The sequence below is a fragment of the Capra hircus genome, chromosome 8 (assembly GCF_001704415.2).
Source record: "Capra hircus breed San Clemente chromosome 8, ASM170441v1, whole genome shotgun sequence".
NCBI classification, from domain to species: domain Eukaryota; kingdom Metazoa; phylum Chordata; class Mammalia; order Artiodactyla; family Bovidae; genus Capra; species Capra hircus.
In genome coordinates, this window is record NC_030815.1 from 75,279,193 (window position 1) to 75,303,527 (window position 24,335).

The window sequence follows — 24,335 nt, forward strand, 5'->3', positions numbered from 1 at the left end:
CAGTCCTGATGGGTCCTCCAGAGATGACTGTGAGGAGAGTGGTAGGGTTCAGCAGTCCACCTTTCTCTCAGCGACAGCCTGCTGGGAAGAACATCACTCACTAAAGACTGGTTTCTCCTCTTACAGTGAGCATCTATGGTTCCAACCTCAACAAAATGAAAGCCTGTTCCTGGGGCACTTTCAGTCATTCTCAGGGCCCCTCCACTGAAGCAGACGGGGCCCATCACCACCCCTGGTTTATGTAAGAGGAGCTGGTCACTTTGCTCATCCAGTCACTCAGAGCAAGGACTAGCATGCTCGCTCCCTGTCAGTCTGTACTTTTCTCCAAGCACCACACCACTTCCTCCAGGCGTACCTACTCTCAACTGGACTCCAGAGCAAATGCTCCTGGGCCAGGGTTGGGGACCAGGAGCAAGCAGGTATTAGTGTGTTTTGCCCTTGACCCACCTTTACCCTTGAGGGAACTCCTGTGTTCTGCTTCAAGCAATCCGAGAACCCCAAACTGACCTTCCATCCAGTCACTTGGGACCTTTTTCCTGCTGCCTCTTGGCTACACATACTCAAACCACTTTGCACTGGAATATTTATTTATTTTTACTTGGCAAAAAGTCAAGTGCTACATTTTGAAAAACAAAACCTCAAACAATCAAATGCATTACCCATCACAGAAGAGGGTCTGGCAACAGTACAAAACATTCTAAAATTTTTTTTTTATACAAGTAGGTTTAAAATGAGTTCTGTGAGAACTAAGAAATCTACAGCTTGTAGTTTAATAATAGAAAAAAATTAAGACAATTAAAAGATCTGTAGCATCCAGCATTTTGCTTAATTCCCTGTTTATAGCACCTATATCTCTAGGTTAGAAGATGAGAATTCTAGAACCTATGGTGTATGCCTTGCAACACTATACACGGTGGACTTGCTGTCTCCCCTCCCCATCAGCCGCCATCACCAAAGAGAAGACACTCTTTTTTTTTTCCCAATCTCCTCAGTTACACCCAGAGCAGGGGGGACAACTGGGAAAGCGACTTGGACACTAGAGTGCAGGAATATGACTTCTTTCCCCCAGAATGGGCTGCTACCAGAGTGTGTGCTTAGAGTGGTGGAGGAATGTGGGGGTGGGAACAGCTCTTATCTGCAATATGATGCATAAAAAACCAAGGAGTAACTGGTCAGTCAGTTGCCTGCAAGTTCAAAAACCTCAGACTAAACAGTTCAGGGGTGGAACAAATCACTGATCACATTGCTGCTTTTACATGCACAACGCTGTTGGCTGTAGGCCACCCCGTCGCCATCCCAGGGCTGAGCCAACAGAGTGGCTCCACTGTCTTCAGAAAACACACATTCCACACATGAGGCACTCACTACACACAGATAAATCCCCTGCTCATCCCACCCTCCTGAACTGAACCCATTTTAGAAAACACAAGCAAAACCCACTGGGGAGATTAGAAGAAAGGCAAAGAAGTTTCTCCTCAAAGCCAAAGGGACCAAAGCGTGTGAATTTTAGCAGACCTGAGGTCTCCCATTCCAGGTCCCTGAGAAACCATATCAGGTCTTGTCTGAAAGGAGGGGGAGGGAGGTTGGGATGGAAATTCTTTTTACCAAGTCCCACCAGACCTTCTGCAACTGCCAGAGCCGCATTTTGAACTGAGACTCTGATGTTTTGGGGGTAGTGGCCATGGATTTGACCAGATGGGAAACTGAAGTGGAAGTGACACACACACAGCAATGTCCTCCCCCAGGGGACACACAGAAGGGGAGAGACAGGTGGGAGATGGATTACTCTGGGGTCCTGGCATCAGAGTCCCAGGAAGCTTTCAATCGAACTCAAAGGGTTTCCTACTGGTGATTTGTTTTCCTTTCTATTTTTACTTCCTATAATCAGTGTTGTTAGACTTTACAAAACAAGATAAAGACCAGTCCCAAAGCTGGACTCTGTGAATAAAGTTGTTTCTTTTATAAATATTTTAATTACAGTAATCCTCACTCCACGTAACTTCAATGACACACGGTACTTGCAGGCACACAAGTTCTCTCTCACACACACAGACACCACACATACAACACACACACAGCCCCCAAACTTTCACAGAAAGTCTAGGACAGCAATTATATAATTATAAAGGAGCCCTACCTCTCAAGAGTGAAGTAAGGGTGAGAATGACTATGTCAATCTAAGGAACCCAGAGAGGGGAGAGTGTGTGTCACTTAAAGAACAAATACAAACAGGAATTAACAATGTCTAGTTGAGAAGCCAGAAAGAAAGAAAGATGGTAAAGTTAAATTCTGTTTACCAAAGAAAGAAAAAACAAAACAAAAAAACAAAATGTCCTTTAGATTTCTGTACAGAGGTTCTTCCTATCAAGTGCTTAAAGCATAGGCAAACTCTGGTGTTCCCACTAAAATATGAGGGCCTCACACAATTGGAAAAAAATCAAAAGAAGAAATGGAAACTGAAGATGGAAGTTAGTGTAAATCTCTGCATTTTGGGAGACAGTTGGTTGTCATTAACTCCAGAGCCCAGCATAGTTTCCATGGAGCCCTGAGGGGAGGGGACCTCCTGCCACAAAGAGTTTCGTTCCGGACGAGTCGTAGCAGTGGGTGTAAACAGCATTGGGGAAGAAATCAATGTCTGAAAAGTAATTCCTCCAGGTTTCATCATGATTCTATGGGGGGAAAAAAAAGAGACTCTGTTAGCACTTGCCAGGGGGGCAGAAAAGGTGAAAGAAGGGACAAGAATGCTTTCCGGGCCCCTTGAAAGGAGAAGGTCCTGTTATGTATCAATGGATCCCAGGAGACTGGTGTTCATGGACAAGGGGCCCCATTTTTCCAAATGACATTAGGGAGGAGCCAAGTAGGATGAAGAAATGCTACGCAAGCCTAAGGTCTTCTCAGGACTGCTGGAACCAATGCTTTAATAATTCACTGGCAGTGTCAAGGGGAGGCTCCTTCTCCTTCTGACTGTTATCACCTGCAGGTTATCCTGGGTCAACTGGTGTGTCTTCTGGGCCTCAGTTTTCCCATGGATGTGCAGACACAAAAACAAAAATCACGGGACAGTGTCTTTAACCTGCCTCTTACTAGTGAAAAACTATGATGTGTTAGTAGGGGTGGGAATGTAAAGACAACTTTTCTGTCACTGGCTAGTAACCATGTGAGGCCCGGGCTTACTCACCAGCCAGCCTTTGCCAGTTGTTAGTTTCAGGTTCTCTCCTGCGAGTTTGGGCTTGGACCCGTAACAAGCTGAGAGCTTCTCTTCCAGGAACCTCTGAGCTCGGATGTCATAGAACAGCAGGGAGCCTTGCCCTGTGCCCACAGTGATGATGTGCTCATAGAAGCTCACTGACCGGATCCCTGAGAGAGAGAAAAGTAAAAGGGCGATCGGATCTGCGAGCCCGAATTTCTCTGGCATTGAGTTCACATGCCACCCCGACATACCTCAGCACCTTTCCTACGGCAGACCTAGCTCACGCACAAGCCAAAGGACCGTGATGCCATACTGGCCCTCCGCACATTAACAGGACCCTTCCCGTAAGCCTCGGAAAAGTGCCTGATGATGCCTGAGATGCTTGTGGCTTAGGACCGCAAGCCTGCCCTGAGCCTTCTTGCCTCCCCTTGGCTCACTCTGTATCATCCTTCATCACTCTGAGCTCTTCTCCATTATATGTTTCTAACCCACACTGAAACTGAGGGTAATGTGCATATTTATAAATCATTACATTAACAAGGACTTTCTTGTATTTGACCTAAAACCACTACCATGGCACGGCAAGAGGTCTTTATCTGGTATTAAGTGTGTTAGGAGAGTGGCAAATCGCCTAGAACTCAAGACTCAAAGGTGCACAGTCTCTCACTTGTGAATTTAAGACAAGTCACCTAATCCCTTTGGGTCACAGGGAAAACACATCTGCTGCATCTGTGGATTAAATAAGAGCATGCGATGCAAAGAGGTTTCACTAGTATTTGTGAAATCAATATCTTCTTATTAGGTTTGAATGCCACTCTCTAAAAGAGATTTTAGTAACCAAAATCTCTTCACTGCAGACATCATTCCTGCCAAGGCAATTTACTTTCCCTTACTTACACACAGTTACTCTCTCAGTTCTGAAATGTAAGTATTTCAAAGATAACTAAAAACAAGCCCCAAACAAAGGCCGTATCTGCAACATCTGCATGAAAATAAATACTACTTGAAAGAGAGAAGGGAAGCTAAAGTGTAACCCATGCAGTGCCTTTTAACTGCAGCCACGCTTTTACAAGAGAAGGGGGACAAAGGAGAGAGAAGAAGAAAACACACTTTGTTAAATTGGATCCTCTAGATTCTGGTCCCTGGGCTGTTCCCCCACCAACCAGTGTGATGCTGGGCAAGTTATTTAACCTATCTGGGTCCTAGTCTCCTCCTCTATAAAATGGGGTGTAAACTGCCTCCCACAGCGTTCTTTGTAAGATGAAATGAGATGGCTGACTGAAGTATTCTAAAATCTTTAAGTACAGTACAAGCATGCCTTTTTATTCCTCAATAAAGAATGAGGGTGCCCTCAGAGAGAATATGCTATTAAAGATTGGTGGTGGTGGTGATGGTGGGGTTTTGAAGTCTAGTTCATCCAGTGGTCAGAACTAAATATCTTCTTTATCTTTACTGACATACAATCAATATACAATGCACTGCAAATGTTCAAAGTACACAATGTGAATTTTAACATATGTATATATCCACGACACCATCACCACAACCAAAATAATCATTATCACCCCCAAAAGTTTCCTCATAGCCCTCTGCAAAATGCCCCTCAGTCGACTGCATCATCCCTTAGCATAAAATGAATTTTCTAGTTCAGGCAGAGTTCCAACAAAAAAACTAACACAGGAAAGAGAGTAGGGTGATGTGAGGGAGTACGGAAACCACCAATATCCTCACGGTTGGTTTCCATCAAAGGCTTCTGTGACCACACATTTGTCTAAAGTGTTTGAAGCTTGGCTGCCATGCAGGCATTCCAGCTCCCCTCTGTGTTACCAAATACCTTCATAAAGATCTCTGTACTTGTCTGGAAACCAATATAGAAACAGAAGGTGAAAAACCAATGGCAATGCAGCTGTAAGCCTGAGGGGCACACAGGGCTCTCACCACTGCCACGCTCCCTGGAGCAGACAGACTTGACGTTGTATGATGGCTGCCGCGGATCCAAGAAAGAGACGTGAGCTTGGGAGCCCACTGCATAGACTGACCATTCATTACCATAGGCCAGGCACACATTTTCACGGCAATACGGCAGTTTGGTGGAGAGGAGCTGAAAACAGAAAGGGGAGAAAGGTAACCATGGTAATACTAGAGAGTATACAGAAGGGCGCTGTTCTTTGCTGCCCACCTCTGTGGGCTTTCCTCATACACAAGACATGCAAAGTCAGAGATCAAAAGACATGTACTGTTCCATCCCAAGGCATGTTAGAGAAATAAACAGTGGTGATAATAAACAAGATCTAGGTACTGAAGAGGACTGGTTAGGGGAAAAGGTCAAGCTGGAATTAAATAATGAGAAGCAGAGAGAAAGGCCAAAAACCACAGGCTGTTTCCAGGGATAACTCCAGGGCACTAAAGCCAAGGGTCCATCTGTTTTCTCTCCCAGGAAGAGCCTAACCTTCTCACTGATCTTCAGGTAGGAGATCTCGATTCTGGCTACCTGCAGCCTAAATCCCCCACTGTGTGGTAGCTTACACTACAGAAAGCACACTCGTGGCTCTGCCCAAACCAGGCAGCCCAATCAGCGCTGACCCTGGATCCTTATCATTTAGCCACTCTTCAGAGCCCACTGAAGTTGAGGCACCCAGAAAGGGTGGTGGAGCCCAAAAGCTCCTGCAACATGAAGGAATCAGTGATTCCTGGAGCTCTGCTTCCTCTTGAAAGAGATTCCATCAAAGAAGGAATAAGTCTCAAAGGCCTCTGGGACAAGAACAGAGCAAAAGACTGACAGGTACATTTAGCTTTAGGCAAAAGCTGCTTGCAAATATTGTAAATTCATACCTTGCATTAGAGAAAGAAATGGCAACCTACTCCAGTGTTCTTGTCTGGAGAATTCCATGGACAGAGAAGCCTGACAGGCTACAGCCCATGGGGTTGCGAAGAGTTGCGACACGACTAAGCAACCAACACACATACCTTACATGATTATTTTGGGGATGACTTCTTTTAATTGATTTTTGTCAACAACTCCTAACATTTAGGTTTGCCTGCCCTTACAATGCTGCAAATAGTGCACAATGCATAAGCAAATACTGAGATGCATTGTGGAATGGAGGACTGTGAGTTAAAGGAGTCTCTCAGCAGGCCCTTGCAATGTGAACCATGTGAAAGCATCACCCCACTGACTTCTTTAAAAGATTTTCAAGAGAGGCAGGCTAGACTCAGAAGTTCATGTACCACGTGATCACACGTCCAGACACTTCAAGAATCCATGTTTTAGATAAGAATGAAAAATTCCGAGAAGATTACAGTATTTTAAAGGTGAAACTACTAAGTCATGTTCATCACACCTTAGATAGGGTATTTTCAGTCTTCCAGAGATGAAAGTAGCCATCCAGCGATACTGCTCCCAATTCCTGCAAAAGCAATGAAAAACAGGTCATACACACAGCAACTAACATACAACAGTAAGCAGGAGAATACCTGCAGGATGGGGTCCTCCATTCCTCACTTGGATCCCATGATGGTGCCAGGGATTATCAGCCCCTCATCTCACCCTATGAAATGCAGCTGGACAACATAGTAAAGCAAGGCTGCTTCTTGAGAGAACCCAAGAAGCTAGTCCAGGCTTGAACGGAGACACTCAAGGTTCAAAAAACCAGTAGCATACAATCATACACATGACATCCTGTTTGACAGTTAGAACAGAGCACACACATGAAAGCCAGTTTTGTAAGTCTCAGTGTGAGAGCTTCTGTAAGTAGAGGGTCTAAGGTAGGAGATAAGTCTACCCCAACCACTAAACATGGATGAGAGATGGGAGGCTAAGGGAACTAGCCCTCAAATTGTGGTCTGACTCAAATTTTGGGAAAAGCCTTTCTTCTCTTATGGGTCTGGGTCTTCAAACCAGCAGTCTATTTAATAGTCCAGTTTCAGGAGATCTGACTCAGATGATTAGACTTGATGGAAGCATTGAGAAGAGGCTGTGAAGAATGAAAAGAAACTGAATACGAGAGAAGAAAGTGAGTGCACATAGGAAAATCATACCCAAAACAAAGCACCTGCAAGGTCACGTGCAGATGAGAGACAGACCAGAATGGCGCTGGGGAAACTCTGAGAGGTTAACAGACATGAACCATGCAAAGAATACTCACTGCAAGGGGCAGGTTTCGTAATTTTAGTTATACTCTTTCTCAGAGAGAGACTGTTACTGAGCATCCCTCAGTCTTCAAGAGATGCCACTTGGGCTCAGAACCGAGTTATGCAGTAAGCTCTGACTCGGGAGAAGAGAAGGGAAGTGCATCTTCCAAGACATAAGCCAAGAAACTGAAGCAAGGGGAATAGGCTTCAGGGACCTCTGGCAAGCTCATACCTTGTTCTTGTTGTTGAAGGCCAGAGCCCGGACCTTGCAGTTGTCAGGGTTTGTGTCCTCCTTAGGGATGTCCTTTAAGGCCTTGTGAGTGATGTGAGAATACACAGGGACTCGCGACACATTGTGCCTTGCATCACTTTTGGTCAACACATCATCTGTCACCTCCCAGAGTCCCATAGAACCATCACGCGAGCCTGCCGGGCAAGGAAACCATGGGTATCAGACATACCAACTCGCCACGAGACAGTCCCACAGAAGCCAGGACTTTCTTAGCCTAGTCCTCTGGGCACCATGTTCACATGTGCAGAAGTCTGGCCAGTGGCCCAAACCAAAATGGACAGCAGTATGCATTTTAACAGCTACACTGAGAGAATGATTCAACTGAAGTGTAGGAGATGATATATAATCATATATATGTATATTTTTTTGACCATGCCTGTCCCACAACCTGCGGGATCTTAGTTCCCCAACCAGGGATCGAATCTGCACCCCCTGCATTGGAAGCGCAGAGTCTTAACCACTGTACTGCCAGGGAAGTGGTTACATCAAAATGTAACCTTTAAGTGTAATGTGGTTGGTGAGACTTTTCAAAAGAGAACATAATACATTTGACAAAGCTCAGTAATGTTCCAAGCCAAATGCTCAGGTTACTGGGGCATGAATGCACAGGTGATTTCTACTAGGCAACAGGATCTGGCAACTTCCACTCTAGATCAGTGGTGCTGAACATTTTCTGAGTCACAGTACCTCTTCTTCAGACTTAGGAATGTTAAAGACTTCTTTCTGTGGAAAAATACACCAAGGATCTACATTGCACACTCAACTTCAGGGAGGTTCCTAGGCCCCTTAAAAGAACCACAACTCCTGAATTAAGAATGATTGTTCTACATAAGACGGATGCTTAAACATAAATTGTTTTCCTTAGGAAACAATAATGAAGCACTTAAAACAGGTCTATTGGATAGATATAAAACAGTATCAAGAACCATTAAAAAAATCCTCAAATTCCTTTCAGTATCAATATTTGCCAACATTCCTTTCAGACCAGAAGGTGCCCCTCCCACACTTTAAATCTCCTGAATACTTCACAATAAAAACTGTCTAACATGGGAGAAATATCACTCAATTTGTTTGCACCGTAAGGTCTGTGGACAGGTTCAAAACAGAGGGTTCAGTGTGTGTGAAATCCAGAAAAGGACACCAAGAGAAGGGCATATCTAGAAAACTATGTAAGAGTTACAATGCAAGTTAAAAAAATAAAACACCACAAGCTTTATTATGAAAAATGTCAAGCATGTTGAAATGTTGGAAGAATTTTACAATGAATTATATACTTACATCTAGAGTCTACCATCAATGTTTTTCTTATACTTGGTATATCATACATCTATCTATCCCTCTAAATGATCCTATTTTAACCTAGTAATGATCCCATTTTAACAACTGGAATATGTACTGAAAAAAGACTAGCAAGATGTATTTTAAAATGTTAACAGTGGCTATCTCTAGGCAGAGATTGTGTGGGTAATGCTTTCCTTTTTTATTTGAATTTTTAAAATTCTTATAACAAACATGTTACTTTTGCAGTAAGGAAAAATTTATTTAAAGAACTAATCTGGCAGCAACATGAAGATTAGATTAGAGGAGATAAGACTAGAATCAGAGAGAAAATATGGAAGGACATTGGGATAATTCAAAAGACAGATGACAAGCACCCAGAGAGGACAGAAAATAAATTGATGGGTAAAAGAGATATTTTAGAAAATCATACCAACAGGGCTTGGTAATCTACGGAGACTGAACAGTCTTAGTTCCCTGGCTGTGTGCCTAGGTAAAAGGTAGGAGCATTTACCAATATGTCAATGGTAGGGAGGGAGAGGATGAGTCTGAATACCCTGAATCTGAGGGGAATGTTCATCATCAAGGGGTTGATGTTCATCAAATGTGAACATTAACACTGGTTAACAAGTATTGAGCATTTTCACTATGGCAGCCACTAAACACTAAATCATTTGATCTTCCCAATGACCCTTTAAAGTATGTATAATCATTATCCATGTTTAAACCCAAGTCTTAAAAAGACTTAAGTAACTTGTCCTCTATGCTAATAAGCGGTAGGACCAGGATTCAAATTCACGTCTTTATTATCAGAGCCAATATTCTTTTTATAATGCAGCAAAACCTATTTTCATGTTAATGGTACATCAAACATTCTTTTTTGGTAAATAATAGAACCTTGTTTATACCCAATTAAGTAAGACATCTACATTGACTTAGAACTATCTGAACTTTCTTGCTGATGTGACCTCTCAGAGTATGAAATTCCTGATTTGGATGTAAGTGAAGCATAACTGAAAATTCAACAGCTTTTTTTTTTTTTACTGCTCTGTGCAGATTATGGGATCTTAGGATGCCAACCAAGGATCAAACCCAGGCCCTCTGCAGCTAAAACGTGGAGTCTCAACCACTGAACCACCAGGGAAGTTCCTTCCCAAAAATCTCCCCCCTGCTCTCCTGCATAGCTGAATGTTGGAGCTATTAATATTTGCAACTGAGCTGCTTACTGCAAAATTTTGAGGCCGTTTCTCAATCTTTATATATATCACTCCTCCAAATTAGGCTTCTTATTGTCTCTGCACGTAATGTATACTGTGATTTTACTCTTTAGCTTCCACAACTGTATGTGGTGGTGTGTATCCTGCACACAGCTTGTCACAGGGCATCTCCATCACTAGGGTAGGGAGGTGTACCAACTTAGATTTCCTCAATTTAGATGGCAAAACTATATATTAGGAACATTGATGGGTTTTTGTTGTGTATGTAGTTTTTATTTATTCTACAGTTTAAAAGGAAGGTATGTTCTATATTATCATAATTAAAGTCTCAATAGAAGATGAGAATAGCGCATTTAGATTTTAATCTTTTTTTTTTTTTGCTGCTCCATGAAGCATATGGGCTCTTCCCCAATTAAGGATTAAACAGGGCCCCCTGCATTAGAAGTCTTAACCACTAAACCACTAGGGAAGTCCCTAGATTTTAATTTTTTACTATTAGTATTAGTTGACTTACAATATTCTATTTGTTTCAGGTGTACAGCACAGTGATTCAATATTTTTATAGATTATACTCCATTTAAGGTCATTATAAAATAATAGCCATATTTCTTAGTGCTGTACAATATATCCCTGTTGCTTATTTTATACACAGTAGTTTGTACTTAATTCCATACTTCTATCTTGCCCCCCAACCCCCACTGGTAGCCACTAGTTTATTCTCTTTTTCTGTGAAACTGTTTGTTTTGTTTTTATACATTCATTTTATTTTTGGATTTCACATTCCAGTGATGAGTTTTTGTCTTTCACTGACTTATTTTACTAAGCATAATACCCTTCAGGTCCATCCATTGTGTTGAAAATGGTAGAATTTCATTCTTTTTTAATAGCTGACTAATAGTCCATTGTGTATATATACCACATCTTCTGTTTTTTCAATTTTTACTTTACATTGGAATATAGTCGATTAACAGTATTGTGTTACTTTCAAGTGTACAGCAAAGTGATTCAGTTATATATATGTATCTATTCTTTTTCAAATTATTTTCCCATTTAGGTTATTACAATATATTGAGCAGAGTTCCCTGTGCTATATAATAGGTCCTTGTCGTTACCTGTTTTAGCTTTTTAGATGTGGCATGTGGCTTATGGGATTTTAGTTCCCTACCCAGGAACTGAACTTGTGCCCTTGGCAGTGAAACGCAAAGTCTTAACCACTGGACTGCCAGGGAATTCCACAGCTACCTATTTTATTAAATTTTATTTTGGCTGCTTTGGGTCTCGGTTGTGGCACATGGGATTTTCACTGCCTCATGTGGCACTGTTCGTCATGGTGCAGGGATTTTCCAGTTGTGGGGCTCTGGAGCACGTGGGCTTAGTTGCTCCTCAGCCTGTGGGATTTAAGTTCCCCAACGAGGGATTGAACCTGTATCCCCTGCATTGGCAGGTGCATTCTTACCCACTGCACCACCAGGGACATCCCCTGACCAATTTTTAACTGGGCTGTTTATTTTTTTATAGAGTTGTATGAGCTGTTTATATGTTTTAGATATTAATCCTTATTGGTCATATCATTTGTAAACATTTTCTCCCATTCCATAGGCTGTCTTTTTTTGCTGTTTCCTTTGCCTCAGGAGATCAAATAAGACATTGCTATGATTTATATTAAAGAGAGTTCTGCCTATGTTTTCTAGGAGTTTCATGGTTTCCAGTCTTACATTTAGGTCTTTAATCTATTTTGAGTTTAGTTTAGTATATTGGTGTGAGAAAATGTTCTATCAGTAATTTCATTCTTTTACATATAGCTGTCCATTTTCCCCAGCACTTCTCATTAAAAAGACTGGTTTTTCTCCATTGCATATGCTTTGCCACAGATTTACTGACCAGTTTTACTTCTTCGTTCTGTCCCATTGATCTGAGTGTCTTTCTGTGCCAGTACCATGTTGTTTCAATGACCACAGCTTTGTAGTTTAGTCTGAAGTCAGGGGGCATGCTATCTCCAGCTTTGTTCTTTTTTTATCTCAAGATTGCTCTGGCAGGAGTGCCCTGGTGGTACAGTGGATGAGAATCCACCTGCATCGATCCCTGGGGCAGGAAGACTTCACATGTCGTGAAGCAACTACACCCATGTGCTACAACTACCGAGCCTGTCCTCTAGAGCCCAAGAGCCACAACTACTGAGCCCAAGTGCCTAGCACCCATGCTCCACAACAAGAAAAGCCACCACAATGGGAAGCCTGCACACTGCAACAAAAAGTAGCCCCCATTCTCTGCAACTAGAAAAAGCCTGTGTATAGCAACGAAGACCCAAAGCAGCCAAAAGCCAGCAAGCAAACAAACAAAATTTTTTAAAAAACTGCTCTAGCAATTTGGGGTCTTTTGTGGTTCCATATAAATTTTAGGACTGCTCTAGTTTGATGAAAAATGTCATGGGTATTTTGGTAAGGACTGCATTAAATCTGTAGATTGCTTAGGGAAATACAGATATTTTAACAGCATTAATTCCTCTAATCCAAGACCATAGGATATCTTTCCTTTCCTTTATAACATCTTCAATTTCCTTCATAAATGTTGTACAGTTTTCAGAGTATAGTTTTCTCAGAATCAATATTCTTTCTTTTTAAATTGAAATATAATTGATTTATAACACTATATTAATTTAAGGTAGATAACAAAATGACTCAGTATTTTTGCAGATATTCCACTATAGGTTATTATAAGATACTGAGCATAATACCCTGTGCTATACAGTATATTCTTGCTGCTTTTTTATTTTACATACAATAGTTTATATCAGTTAATCCCATACCCTTAAACTGTCCTGACTCCCTCCCTCTCTGTTTTGGTAACTATAAATTTGTATTCTATATTTGTGAGGGTGTTCCTGTTTCAGAGCCAGTATTCTTAAAACCTGCTTACTGTTCACAAAATGTAGTCTTGGAAGCTATCAGTCTGAAAACATAGAACGCTCCCAGGGTATATTAAAAAAGAGAAGGAAAGCTCTCCAAAAAAGCCAAGTCCTGGCTCCCAACAAGCCCATTTAGTTCAGGTTACTGTCATACACATAGTCCCTATAGAGGGGACGTGATTCAGACTTTGCCCTCCAGGAGCTCTCAATTCTTGGGGAGACAAATGACAGGGAATCCAAAAGCTTCTGAACCACTACTGAAAAATTTTGAACTGTGACGATGCTTGTCCATTAGACTTCTCTTCCTTCCTTGCTGATTTCTATTGCCTTGCAAAAATTCCAAAGAAAGAAACATTTATGTTCCCTTAGCTTTGTTCGTAGCAGTTCTAAACATGGGCTCTGAACTGAGAGCTGGCTTCAGATCCTGACTCCATCTCTCACTGTCTCTGTAGCCTCTGGCAAATTATAACTTCTCAGAATCTAAATCTTCTTAATTGTGAAATGAGGCTAACAATGCAAACCTTCTAGGATTGTTATGATGGTTCTAAGAAATAACATATGAAGTACTTAATTTAGCAACTCTTGTGATTTTTAAAAATCTGGGAATCTGGAATGGGCGATTATATTTTTACACATATATGCAGGCATGCTCCATCCCTCAGTCATGTCTGACTCTCTGCAACCCCATGGACCATAGCTCCTGAGACTCCTCTATCTATGGAATTATCCAGGCAAGGATACCGGAGTGGTTGCAATTTCCTCCTCCAGGGGATCTTCCTGACCCTCATCTCTTGTGTCTCCTGCATTGGCAGGCGGATTCTTTATTGCTGTGCCACCTGGGAAGCCAGGTACCCAGAAAAGCTGGCTGGCATTCTGAGCCTACGTTTTAGGCTGCTGTGGGCATTCAGAAAGCATCTGAGTATCTCTTCTCTCATTTCCATGTATTTTTCTTGACTGTTCTACCATTGGGAGGGGAATTCCCCCAATCCTGTATAGCTTTATTAACATTATAGAGTTGTACAGAAAATGATAATTGCTCCTAATATTTTCCAGAGCACAACTTTTCCAAAAGCACTTTCCCAACTATTGTCTCAGCAAATCGCAACAAAATGTTGAAGCTAAGGGGCCATCACACAGGCTCTTTTAAAAAAGGCAGAGTATGAGTAATAAGTGTGCCAGTACTTCCAGTACTTTCCAGATTAGGAATATACAAGGGACATGACTTATCCAAGGTCACATGCTAAGTCAGAGAAAGAGACAACACGAGGTTTTCTGGCCCCTGGCTGATGCTCGGTTATTGGGCTATTTCCAGTCCCGCTACTATCCCTTTTGTAACTTCTAGCCTCCCTCCCACCCTGCCACACCAGAATTCCTTGCAAAAGGGCAATTTACCAGACACGGCCATAGTATCACTGATCCACGCGATGGAAAAGATCCAGTCCTTGTGTCCATCCTTCAAGAGGAGGGCGCAACGGGTGCGGGAGGCGAGGGGGGAAAAGAAACGAGTAAAATGAGGATAGCAATGCACGCCCCTGAAAAGCTTAAAAGGCTGAATGAAAGTATCTCTAAAAATTACAATTCCCATCTCTGGTGATCACAACCCAAATGGCATGATCCTACAATCTTTAACTTTCTGTCTTGAGAAGCTCAAAGCTGGAATGAAACTGGCTGGCTTACGGGCTATAAACATGGCCGGTGGACACACTGCTCCAGCACTCTCTCTCTCGATGTCTTACCTGCGGCTCCTACACACCATTACCCACCTCTCATCCCTACAACTTCATCCTGGCACTCTCCCCTTTGCTTCCTGGGACAACAGCTAGAACCGACCTCTATGTTCTTCCATCTTCTGAACTCTCTTCCTCAGACATCAGCATGGCTTGTACCACATTTCCTTTAAGCCTCCCTGCTCAGTGTTATTCTTATCCAAGAAGCCTTCCCAGACAATAGCATCCTCCACCACACTCTCTCCCTTTAGCCTGCCTTTACTCTTCTCCATGGCACTCACCGCTCTGACTTACTGCTGGTACATTTCTGTTGGTTTATATGCCTCCCTTCACTTGAGCACAGGCTTTAAGAGGATGGGGGGCGGGGGGGGAGCTTTGTCTCTTTTATTCACTGCTACATCCCCAGAGTCTAAAACAATGCCTGGCCACAGAAGGGTCAAAAAATAGTTGCTGAATGAATAACTTAACAAACTTTTCTGAGCATGGGCAGTAGGAGATGTGTAAACACTGTGGACTCAAACACCAAGCCACTGCTGCTGGCATCTGAGGTGTGCTGCGCGCACCTTTATCAAACATACCTTCTGCCAACATCTGAAGCTCTCTGTGGGGAGCGCAGTACCCACTCTGAAATCTCCACACCCACGTCTCACCGTTACAGCTCCTCACCCCCACCCCAGCCCCCGAGTCAGCAGTAAGCAAACTATTCCTTCCTGAAGGGCTTACGGGAGGAAGGTCCATGTTACCTGCTGGGCTCTGTCTAAAAACTTACATCTCCCACACACACAGGATCTAGTGTAGGCAGCCGGTAGATGGCAAGACTATTAGGGTTGTCTCCTCCAGTGGCTAACAGTGTTCTAGACGGATTCAGCTCGATGGCATGGATACCGCAGCCCTGCTGAGTCACACATCCAGGCTCCCGGTCCTTCAGAATGGGAATCTTGGTGATCTGGCTTGTCTGGACATCCACTACAAACAGCTACAAGAGAAAAGAGAAGAAGAAGGTGAAGTTTCTCTTCAGTGCGGCTGACCTTGGGTATAAATATCCATTCATTCACTCAGTTATCCATCAAACATTTAATTAATGTCTACTAACTGCAAAGTCAGGGCTACACTAGTCAAATGAAACATGTAAATAAGAAAACATAACAGAGATAGGTGTAGTATGTTATATAAACACAGAAGAGGAAGAAGTAAATTCTGCCTGATATTCAAAGATGGCTTCAAAGAAGACTTGTATTAGACTCTGGACCTAATAAACCTGATGAAAGGTTTTCTACCAGTGCAACCGTATTATGTATCACTAATTCTTAGCAACACATGTGTAGAAAACTATAAACAAAACACATCACAACCACTATTAGACCTAAGTATAAACCATACCGGGTTTGCTAGAGTGGCCTGAGATATGAGAAAAAGATATTCACGTCTCAACTACTCATCTGTCCTGTGTCTCCATGTCTCTGCTCATGCCGCTCCTCCTGCCTGAAATGCCCTTATCCACTTCTGTAACAAACCAACCCTCTTCCGTTCTCCAAAATTCAACTCAGAGAAATGATTGATAGAAAAGATCAGTCTTAGAGAAAGGGCATTCCCAGTGGAGTCTATTATTAAACTCTTTATGTGTCAATGATTCATTCCTTTATTTGCTCACTGAGTCAGCACCAATTCAATGCCAAGAACTGTTCTAGGTGTGAGAAACCTAACTACTAGGAATGATCTCTGTCCTCATATACCTTATAGTCTAGGAAGTTCATTTAAAATTCTATCAGCAAATCCCAGCGTGAAGCCAAAACATGTCAAATCTTTGTATAAACAACCTACTGCTTGCATAGGAAGATCTATGAAAGGAGGAAGTAGGTAATTCTTAAATTTAAAATAGAAAAAGAAAAGGAAGAGTAGCTAGAATAAAAGTGTCAAGCAGAGACTGGTGGGGAGGGGATTTTAAAAAGAAAGGAAGAGTGAGGGGAACCACTCCCAAACCTGTAAACCCTGACAACTATTTAAAGCCAAGCCCCACCTAACTGGCACCATCACCGATGTGTCTGACAGGCATTTTCAAACTCAATGTGTCTAAAACAAATTATCTTCTTCCCCTAATTGTTCATTTCATCTGATACCACCACAATCTGTCTGCTCACTCAAGCCTGGGATTCACCCTAGACCCCTAATTTCCTCCTAAATATTCTTACAGTTGGCTCCTTCTTCTTCATCCTCTCTTCTCTGCACGACTTGCCTTCAGGCAAGGCCATCAACAAAACTATACTCCACACTATAATCATTCATCTTCCTAAAGAACGGAAATCCTCCCATGTCCATTAAAAAATATGTAATAGTTCCCCTTCCCTTAAATTTGACTTCCCTGGTGGCTTAGACGGTAAAGCATCTGCCTACAATGCAGGAGACCTGGGTTCGATCCCTGGGTCGGAAAGATCCCCTGGAGAAGAAAATGATAACCCACTCTTGCCTGGAAAATCCCATGGACAGAAGAGCCTTGCAGGCTTCAGTCCATGGGGTCACAAACAGACGGACACAACTGAGCGACTTCACTTTCACTTTCCCCTAAATTCAAGCCCTTCAGCATGGCATCAAGATTCTCCTCAACGTGGCCCCTATCTATCTCTCCAGCTTCACATCCTTCCATGGACGCTATACTATAGAAAGAGCTGCTTATAAATTATTATAGTAGTAAATAGTAAATGTCGCTCAGTCGTGTCTGACTCTTCGTGACCCCATGGACTGCAGCCTGCCAGGCTCCTCCATCCATGGGATTTTCCAGGCAAGAATACTGGAGTGGGTTGCCATTTCCTTCTCCAGGAGATCTTCCGAACCCAGGGATCAAACCTAGGTCTCCCGTGTTGTAGGCAGACGCTTTTACTGTCTAAGCCACTGGGGAAGTCTTATAAATTATTACTCACACAAAAATCTTCAATGATATATAGTGACTTTATTTCATGGTTAGGCTGTTCCAATGCCAGAAATGCTTTTGCCTACTCTTCTCTTTACCTGGCCATTATGTCCTTACGTTTCATGATTCAGTTCAGACATGTTCTCTCCTAATATTTCTTAATGGCCAGGCTGATTAAATTCCTCTCTTGCAGGCTTCCAAGATAACCCTCTACTCACAATACTTAGATCTTATCACAGTTTTAAAATATTCACTTGTCTCTCTTCTCCATTAAGCTAATAATGCCCTCTCAATTCCAAGAGCAGGGGTTTTATCTTATCTGGTTCTGTTCTCCTGCCCCAACAACACAAAGCTATACAGTAAGCACTTAAAGAGTAACCACCTTACCGGGGCCTGCCCAAAGATGTTAGGAGACCCCTATGTCCCTGCACTCAGAGTGCGGCCCTGGAGCTGAGTTCATCTGATATAAGCCCAGATGTCCAGATCACAGTATTGTCCTGGGGTGGCCTCCTGGCTCTGGGAGAACCACTCTGGAGCCTAGATTAGACCAGGTCATTCAAATTCTCTCAGCAGTACGGAACTGGCTGGTGGTGCTAAACCAAACTGGGTGGCCCATTTTCTACCAAAGCCATTCCCAGAGAAAAGGAAACAGTAAACTTATGAAGCCACCCCTGGGTCCTAGTGGCTTTCCAATTCCCAGCTGTTTCCTTCTGAGATCCAGGAATATTTTCTGCTCTTGGGGTTTGCGAGCTAGGCCTTCCAAGAAATATGATTGCGTTTCTTACTCTTTTACAGCCTGCCAGGCTTCTCTGTCCATGAATTCTCCAAGCAAGGATACTCGAGTGGTAGCTATTCCCTTCTCCAGGGGATCTTCCTGACCCAGGGGTTGAATCTGGGTCTCCTGCATTGCAGGCAGATTCTTTACCATCTGAGCCATCAGGGAAGCCCTAACCTAACCAACATAGCCCCTCAAATGTTAAATACAGCAAAATTTACTGCCCACTTACGCCTCTGTGTTGTATGGGACAACGTACCCGGAATATGTCAGCTTCTAGACCAGTGATTCTCAAACTGCTTATCACAATAACCTGGGGAAGTTTCTTTTTTTAAAAAAAACTACAAAACAAAAATAATTCCCATAGTCTACCATAAAACTCCTTCAAGTAGAAAGTTCTGAATTTTGGGCCAGTAAAACTGAATTTTTGTCAAGAATCTCCAGGTGAATTTACTGACTGCTCAGGTTTAAAAACCACTGATCTAGAGCTGTGCTAGTCAAAGGAATATCTGGAAGCTTGCTGGAAACCAAGAATCTCAGGCCTCACCCTAGACCTACTAAATCAGAATCTGGAGTTTCTCAAGATCTCCAAGTACATGGAAGTGTCTGAGAAGCACTGGCGTAGAGACAATCTGCTCTGTACACTGAGGACAATGTATTCGATAAGAAACAACCCTATACCTTAAACAAGTCTCCATTTCTGCCTCCCAGAAAAGGAAAAGAGAAAAGGCTTTATTTATTTGCATCCAAGAGAGTCTTATGTCCAACCTCTCCAGTTTTGGACTTGGGAGAGGTCTAGGTTTAAGAATGCTTACTTAGCAGCTATGTGAACTTGATCAGTCGTTTAACCTTTCTGAATCTTGCTTATCTAGAAAACTTAAATAATATTATTTATCTAATATGGCTGCTAAGAGATTTAATAAAATGTGAAGTATCTAGCACAGGGCTCAGGACAGAACAGGTGCCTTACAAGTACTGGTTCAGAGATAGTCTATTCTAATGTTTTGTTTCAATTCACAGGTTATAAGACAGAATAGATGAACAAAATTTCATACAAGGGAGATGCAAATGGCTGGCTCTGTAGAGGAAACCAAGAGTTTACCCACAACCTCACCCTCACCAAGGAATGACAAAGCAGCATGTGAAGGAGGGAGCCCCCTTGCTTTTTCAAAGGAAGTTTAAGAAATGTGGATGGGATGCCACATAGTGTCTCCCCAAGCTGTGTGACAAGGGGCCAAGGCTTCATACAGCTCCTCTAATATTTCCCAGAATGGGACTGCTCCCCACTCACCTACTGGGATACCTGCCAGCAACCAGCAGCATGGCAGGGTAAGCTTGAGGCTTAATGGCTCCCTGCAGCTTATAAGTTAGGGCAGAGAGAAAAAAAGAAAGCAAAGGCCTTACAATCAGGAAGATTCTAAGACCAGCGAGGACACCTCTGCCTGCATGTATCTGCCTACAGAGATATGTAAATTTGCCTACACAGAAAGCCGGGATGGCTTAATAAAATGGGGGGAGGGGAGATTCACAAAGTCTCTAAAACTCAGAGTGTGTTAGGCAGAAGCTAGTGGAGAAAGGAAAGTAAATCCACACAGGAGGCACAGATATCCAGATGAACTGTACTGAGTCAGATAATTAAAGGCCAGAGGGCAGCTTAAGTCTGAGAAAGGGAAGAGGACTGAAACCTAGCAGAGGAATACATTCTCTATCCCCAACAGAGACATGGAGGGGCACAGGAGAGAGCCAAGACCAAGAAACACAGCAAAACAATGGTTAGCCAATACGCATCAAAGATTAAAAATGTGTAAATGCTGCAATTACGCTAAGGAAATAATGACAAGTGAATAGCTTTAATTACAATGAACTCCATTTACTTATTTATCAAATTTTTTTTTTTTTTTTACTGCACTGTGGCATGTGGGATCTTAATTTACCAATCAGGGATCAAACTCATGCCCCCTGCAAAGGAAGCACGGCGTCTTAACCACTGGACCATCAAGGAAGTCCCAAGTTACAGTGACTTTTAAACTAGTGAACTACCACAGGCGATTGGGAATAACCACTCAGTGGATTATGATACAGCCTTTAAGAATGATGGAGTGGAGGAGACTTACTAACACGGAAAGTTTCTCATGCTATGTTATTAAATGAAAACCCTTTTAAAGACCTAAGTCCTGGAATGTTAATTTTTTCCCTCAATAAACACATATGACATGCATTATTTTAAAAGAAAAGGAGGACTTCTTTTCTGGTGGTTAACAATCCACCAGCCAATACAAGGGATGCGGGTCTGATCCCTGGGTCCAGGAAGATCCCACAGGCCCCGGAGCAATTAAGCCCGAGCATAACGGTAAAGCCTATGCTCTAGAGCCTGGGAGCCAGCCCACGTGCTACAACTACTGAAGTTACTGCACCGCAACAAAGAGTAGCCCTGGCTCTCCAAAACTAGAGAAAGCCTGCAGGCAGCAAGGAAGATTCAGCATAGCCAAAAAATACATAAATAATTTTAATTAAGTTTTGAAAAAAATAATTTAAAAAGAAGATTGAAGGATAAGCAAAAGAACTGACCAACTAGACTCATTTTACACAAATCTTCATTTCTTGCCATGAATAATGAAAAATAAATTCTATAGTATTGAAGGATACTAATACTTAGTGTATAGATTATTCAGAAGAAAACAAGATACTCTCAGCTTTTTGTTCCCTAAAGAATCTTAAGGCATAAGCTCTTTTACTCAGAATTAACAGGAAGCCTTATCTCTAAACTGCAAACTATTAAAGAGCAGATTGTCATTATACACGAATTATCTGGTATATTGAGAGATCATAAGCTTTTAATAATAACAGTATTAAAACAATAATATAATCTTTTCCCCTCATTCTTATTTCCTGAGCATTATAGCACAAAGACTTAATAATAATATGGTTATATACTGCCCACTGAAAGGCAAGACCCCTCTCCAGTTATTATTTGGAGCTCAAAACACTTGTGTGACTAAGAGGGGAAACTCTTTTGCCATATATCCTGCTGCTGCTGCTAAGTTGCTTCAGTCGTGTCCAACTCTGTGGGACCCCATAGATGGCAGCCCACCAGGCTCCGCTGTCCCTGGGATTCTCCAGGCAAGAACACTAGAGTGGGCTGCCATGTGCTTCTCCAATGCCATATATCCTACACCACCTTATTTCCAAGTTCCTTCTTTACACCCTTTCCCCAGAGAGGAGGTATATTACATAACTGCTCCATCTTTGTCAGCAAACAAGACAAGCAATGAATTAAACTGGGCAAGGCCACTTTCTCCACTGCTTTAGGATAAGAAAATACAAGATTCACCTAGCTGAAGGTAACAATTTTTTTTTAAAATTATAGAGTTTACTGATAATACTTTATCTACAATACTGGAAATTTAAAAATGCAGGAAATATTGTTCAGAGTCGTATCTCTTGTCAAGTCTGTTTTCTGTTTTTCATTTGTCAAGTGCCTATTCAGTTCTTAACCACATGCGTGTATAATGATGCATAGCTATAATCAGGAGAGAGAGAGAATTCTGTACCTCATTACATTTAACGTATCAAAAGCTCTGCATGTTATTACAATCTTCACAATCATGTCAATGGCTCCATAATATCACACAGATTTGATTTACCATAAATTACTTAAGTATTCTATCATTAGCATTTTGATTAAAAATAGCTTCCAATAATTATTCTGTTATGATTAGGTCAAAGGGCATAATATTTTAGGCTCTTCATTCAACAAATAATATATCCCAGGTCTTTGAAACATATGTTAAATTACTTTCAAAAAAGGGTTTTAGTGGCATTATAAATGTATTATCTATTCCACTGTATTCTTATCAGAACTAGGTAACACTTTAATTTGTATACAGAAAACATCTTTTATCTAAATCCTTTTCATGATGAAATTAAATGTAATTTCTTAATTATATTTTCTCATATAAATAATATCTACATGAGTAATTTTTAAATGCTTAAGCTATTCGGGATAAGACTAACATACAAAAAACAGGTCATTCACAGGGTAGAAAAATGCCAGCTTCTTATCTTTGGTGTATATGAATCTGGCCAGAAATACACCTAAAGAGTAGAACCATCAAACTACTGCTACCACTTCCTCCTCCACCACTGCCATTAATCACATCAACAATTTACTAAGCACATATTCTAGGCACTTCGCTAACCAACCTCTTATTTAATTTTCTTCATGACTCTGGTAGGCAGATACTACTTGTTCCATTTATTTTAAAGGTGAAAGAAAGGTTTAGGAGAAGATATTTGTTCAAGGGTACAAAGCTAATAAGAAATGGAGCCCAGGACTTCCCTGGTGGTCCAGTGGCTAAGCATCCATGCTCCCAATTCAGGGGGTCCAAGTCTGATCCCTGGTCAGGGAACTAGATTCCACATCCTGCAACTAAAATCCCGAAAGGAAGATCAAAGATCCTGACTGCCACAGCTAAGACCTGGTGCAGCCAAATAAATAAGAAATGGAGCCTAGATTCAATTCATGAATCTCTGAATCCAAATATACAATACAGAATGACTGAACCTTATTCATAGTGAAGCGAAAGTGAAAGTGAAGTCACTCAGTCGTGTCTGACTGTTTGCGACCCCGTGGACTGTAGCACATTCAGGTTCCTCCGTCCATGGGATTCTCCAGGCAAGAATACTGGAGTGGGTTGCCATTTCCTTCTCCAGGGGAATCTTCCCAACCCAGGGATCGAACCCAGGTCTCCTGCATTGCGGGCAGATGCTTTTACCTCTGAGCCACCAGGGAAGCCCCTGACTAAAGTTTACTCTAACTCTTCTAGTAGAGAGACTAAGAAATTGGAAACTAATGACCTAAGTTAAGATTTGACCTAAAAAAACAATAGGCAGAGACTTCCCTTGGTGGTGCAGTAGTTAAAACTTTCAATGCAGTAGGGTGCAGGTTCAATCCCTGGTCAAGCTTCATGATGAAGTCAAAATATAAAATAAAGAATTTCTTGCTCTGTCTGTTGAGACCCGTAACAGGCATATAAAGAAAATAATTATTTATCAAGGGCTTCCTCAAAGTGATTACATCTAACTGGTTGCTGAACATTTTTTTTTTTGGCTGCGCTGGGTCTTTGTTGCTGCAAGCGCGGTTTGTCTAGTTGCAGCAAGTGGTGGCTGCTCTTCATTGCAGTGCATGGACTTCTCATTGCTGAGGCTTCTCTTTATTGTGGCTCTCAGGCTCAGTAGTTTGGGTGCATGGGCTTAGCTGCCCCGTGGCATGTGGGGTCTTTCTAGACCAGGGATAGAACCCGTGTCCTCTGCATTGGCAGACGGATTCTCAACCACTGGACCAGGCAAGTCCTACTAAACAGATATTAACCAAGATGCCTACAAGGAAATTCTTCCAGATCCATTAAACATGATGTCCCATCTGTGCCCTGAGTATGCTTTCGAAAATACAAGGAAGATTCAAACAAATGGTCTAGATTTAAAAAGATGACAAATATATATATATATATTACTGCTATATAGCATCAAGTCTAAGCCAGTGATTCATATAAAAACTGCCTATAAGTTTGTTTAAAATTCCAATTTCTAGGTTTCAATGAAGGAAAAATCCTGAATTAATTGGCACCAGCAAACTTGCATTTTAAACACATACCTCAAGTGACTATAATACAGATAACAAAGGCCTACATAATCAGAAAGAAATCAAATACACATCAATTTAGAAGAATATGGACTTGCAAAGGAAGACTGAAGGAAAAGTCCAAGGAAAACAGGAACCAAATGAAGTAACTAGACTGTCTTATTAACTTTCCTTAGGAAGTGAGCAAACCTTCACTCTCAGTAACCTGGGTTTTCCCATCTACCAAACCTCCAGGACTGCCAGAACAGGCCATATATTCACCAGGGCCATGCTG

General features: G+C 41.9%; 1 protein-coding gene across 1 annotated transcript in view; it reads right to left on the reverse strand.

Moving 5' to 3' along the window:
- DCAF12 (DDB1 and CUL4 associated factor 12) overlaps positions 570-24,335 on the reverse strand; it is a 35,652-nt gene continuing 11,886 nt past the window's right edge. Inside the window, exons 3-9 of the mRNA XM_005684067.3 lie at positions 15,510-15,716; positions 14,406-14,466; positions 7,554-7,747; positions 6,532-6,597; positions 5,129-5,291; positions 3,179-3,357; positions 570-2,669 (exon numbers count right to left, since the gene is read on the reverse strand). Of these exons, the coding sequence (XP_005684124.1) occupies positions 2,511-2,669; positions 3,179-3,357; positions 5,129-5,291; positions 6,532-6,597; positions 7,554-7,747; positions 14,406-14,466; positions 15,510-15,716 (1,029 nt within the window). The 3' untranslated portion in view covers positions 570-2,510. The remainder of the gene's footprint in view (positions 2,670-3,178; positions 3,358-5,128; positions 5,292-6,531; positions 6,598-7,553; positions 7,748-14,405; positions 14,467-15,509; positions 15,717-24,335) is intronic.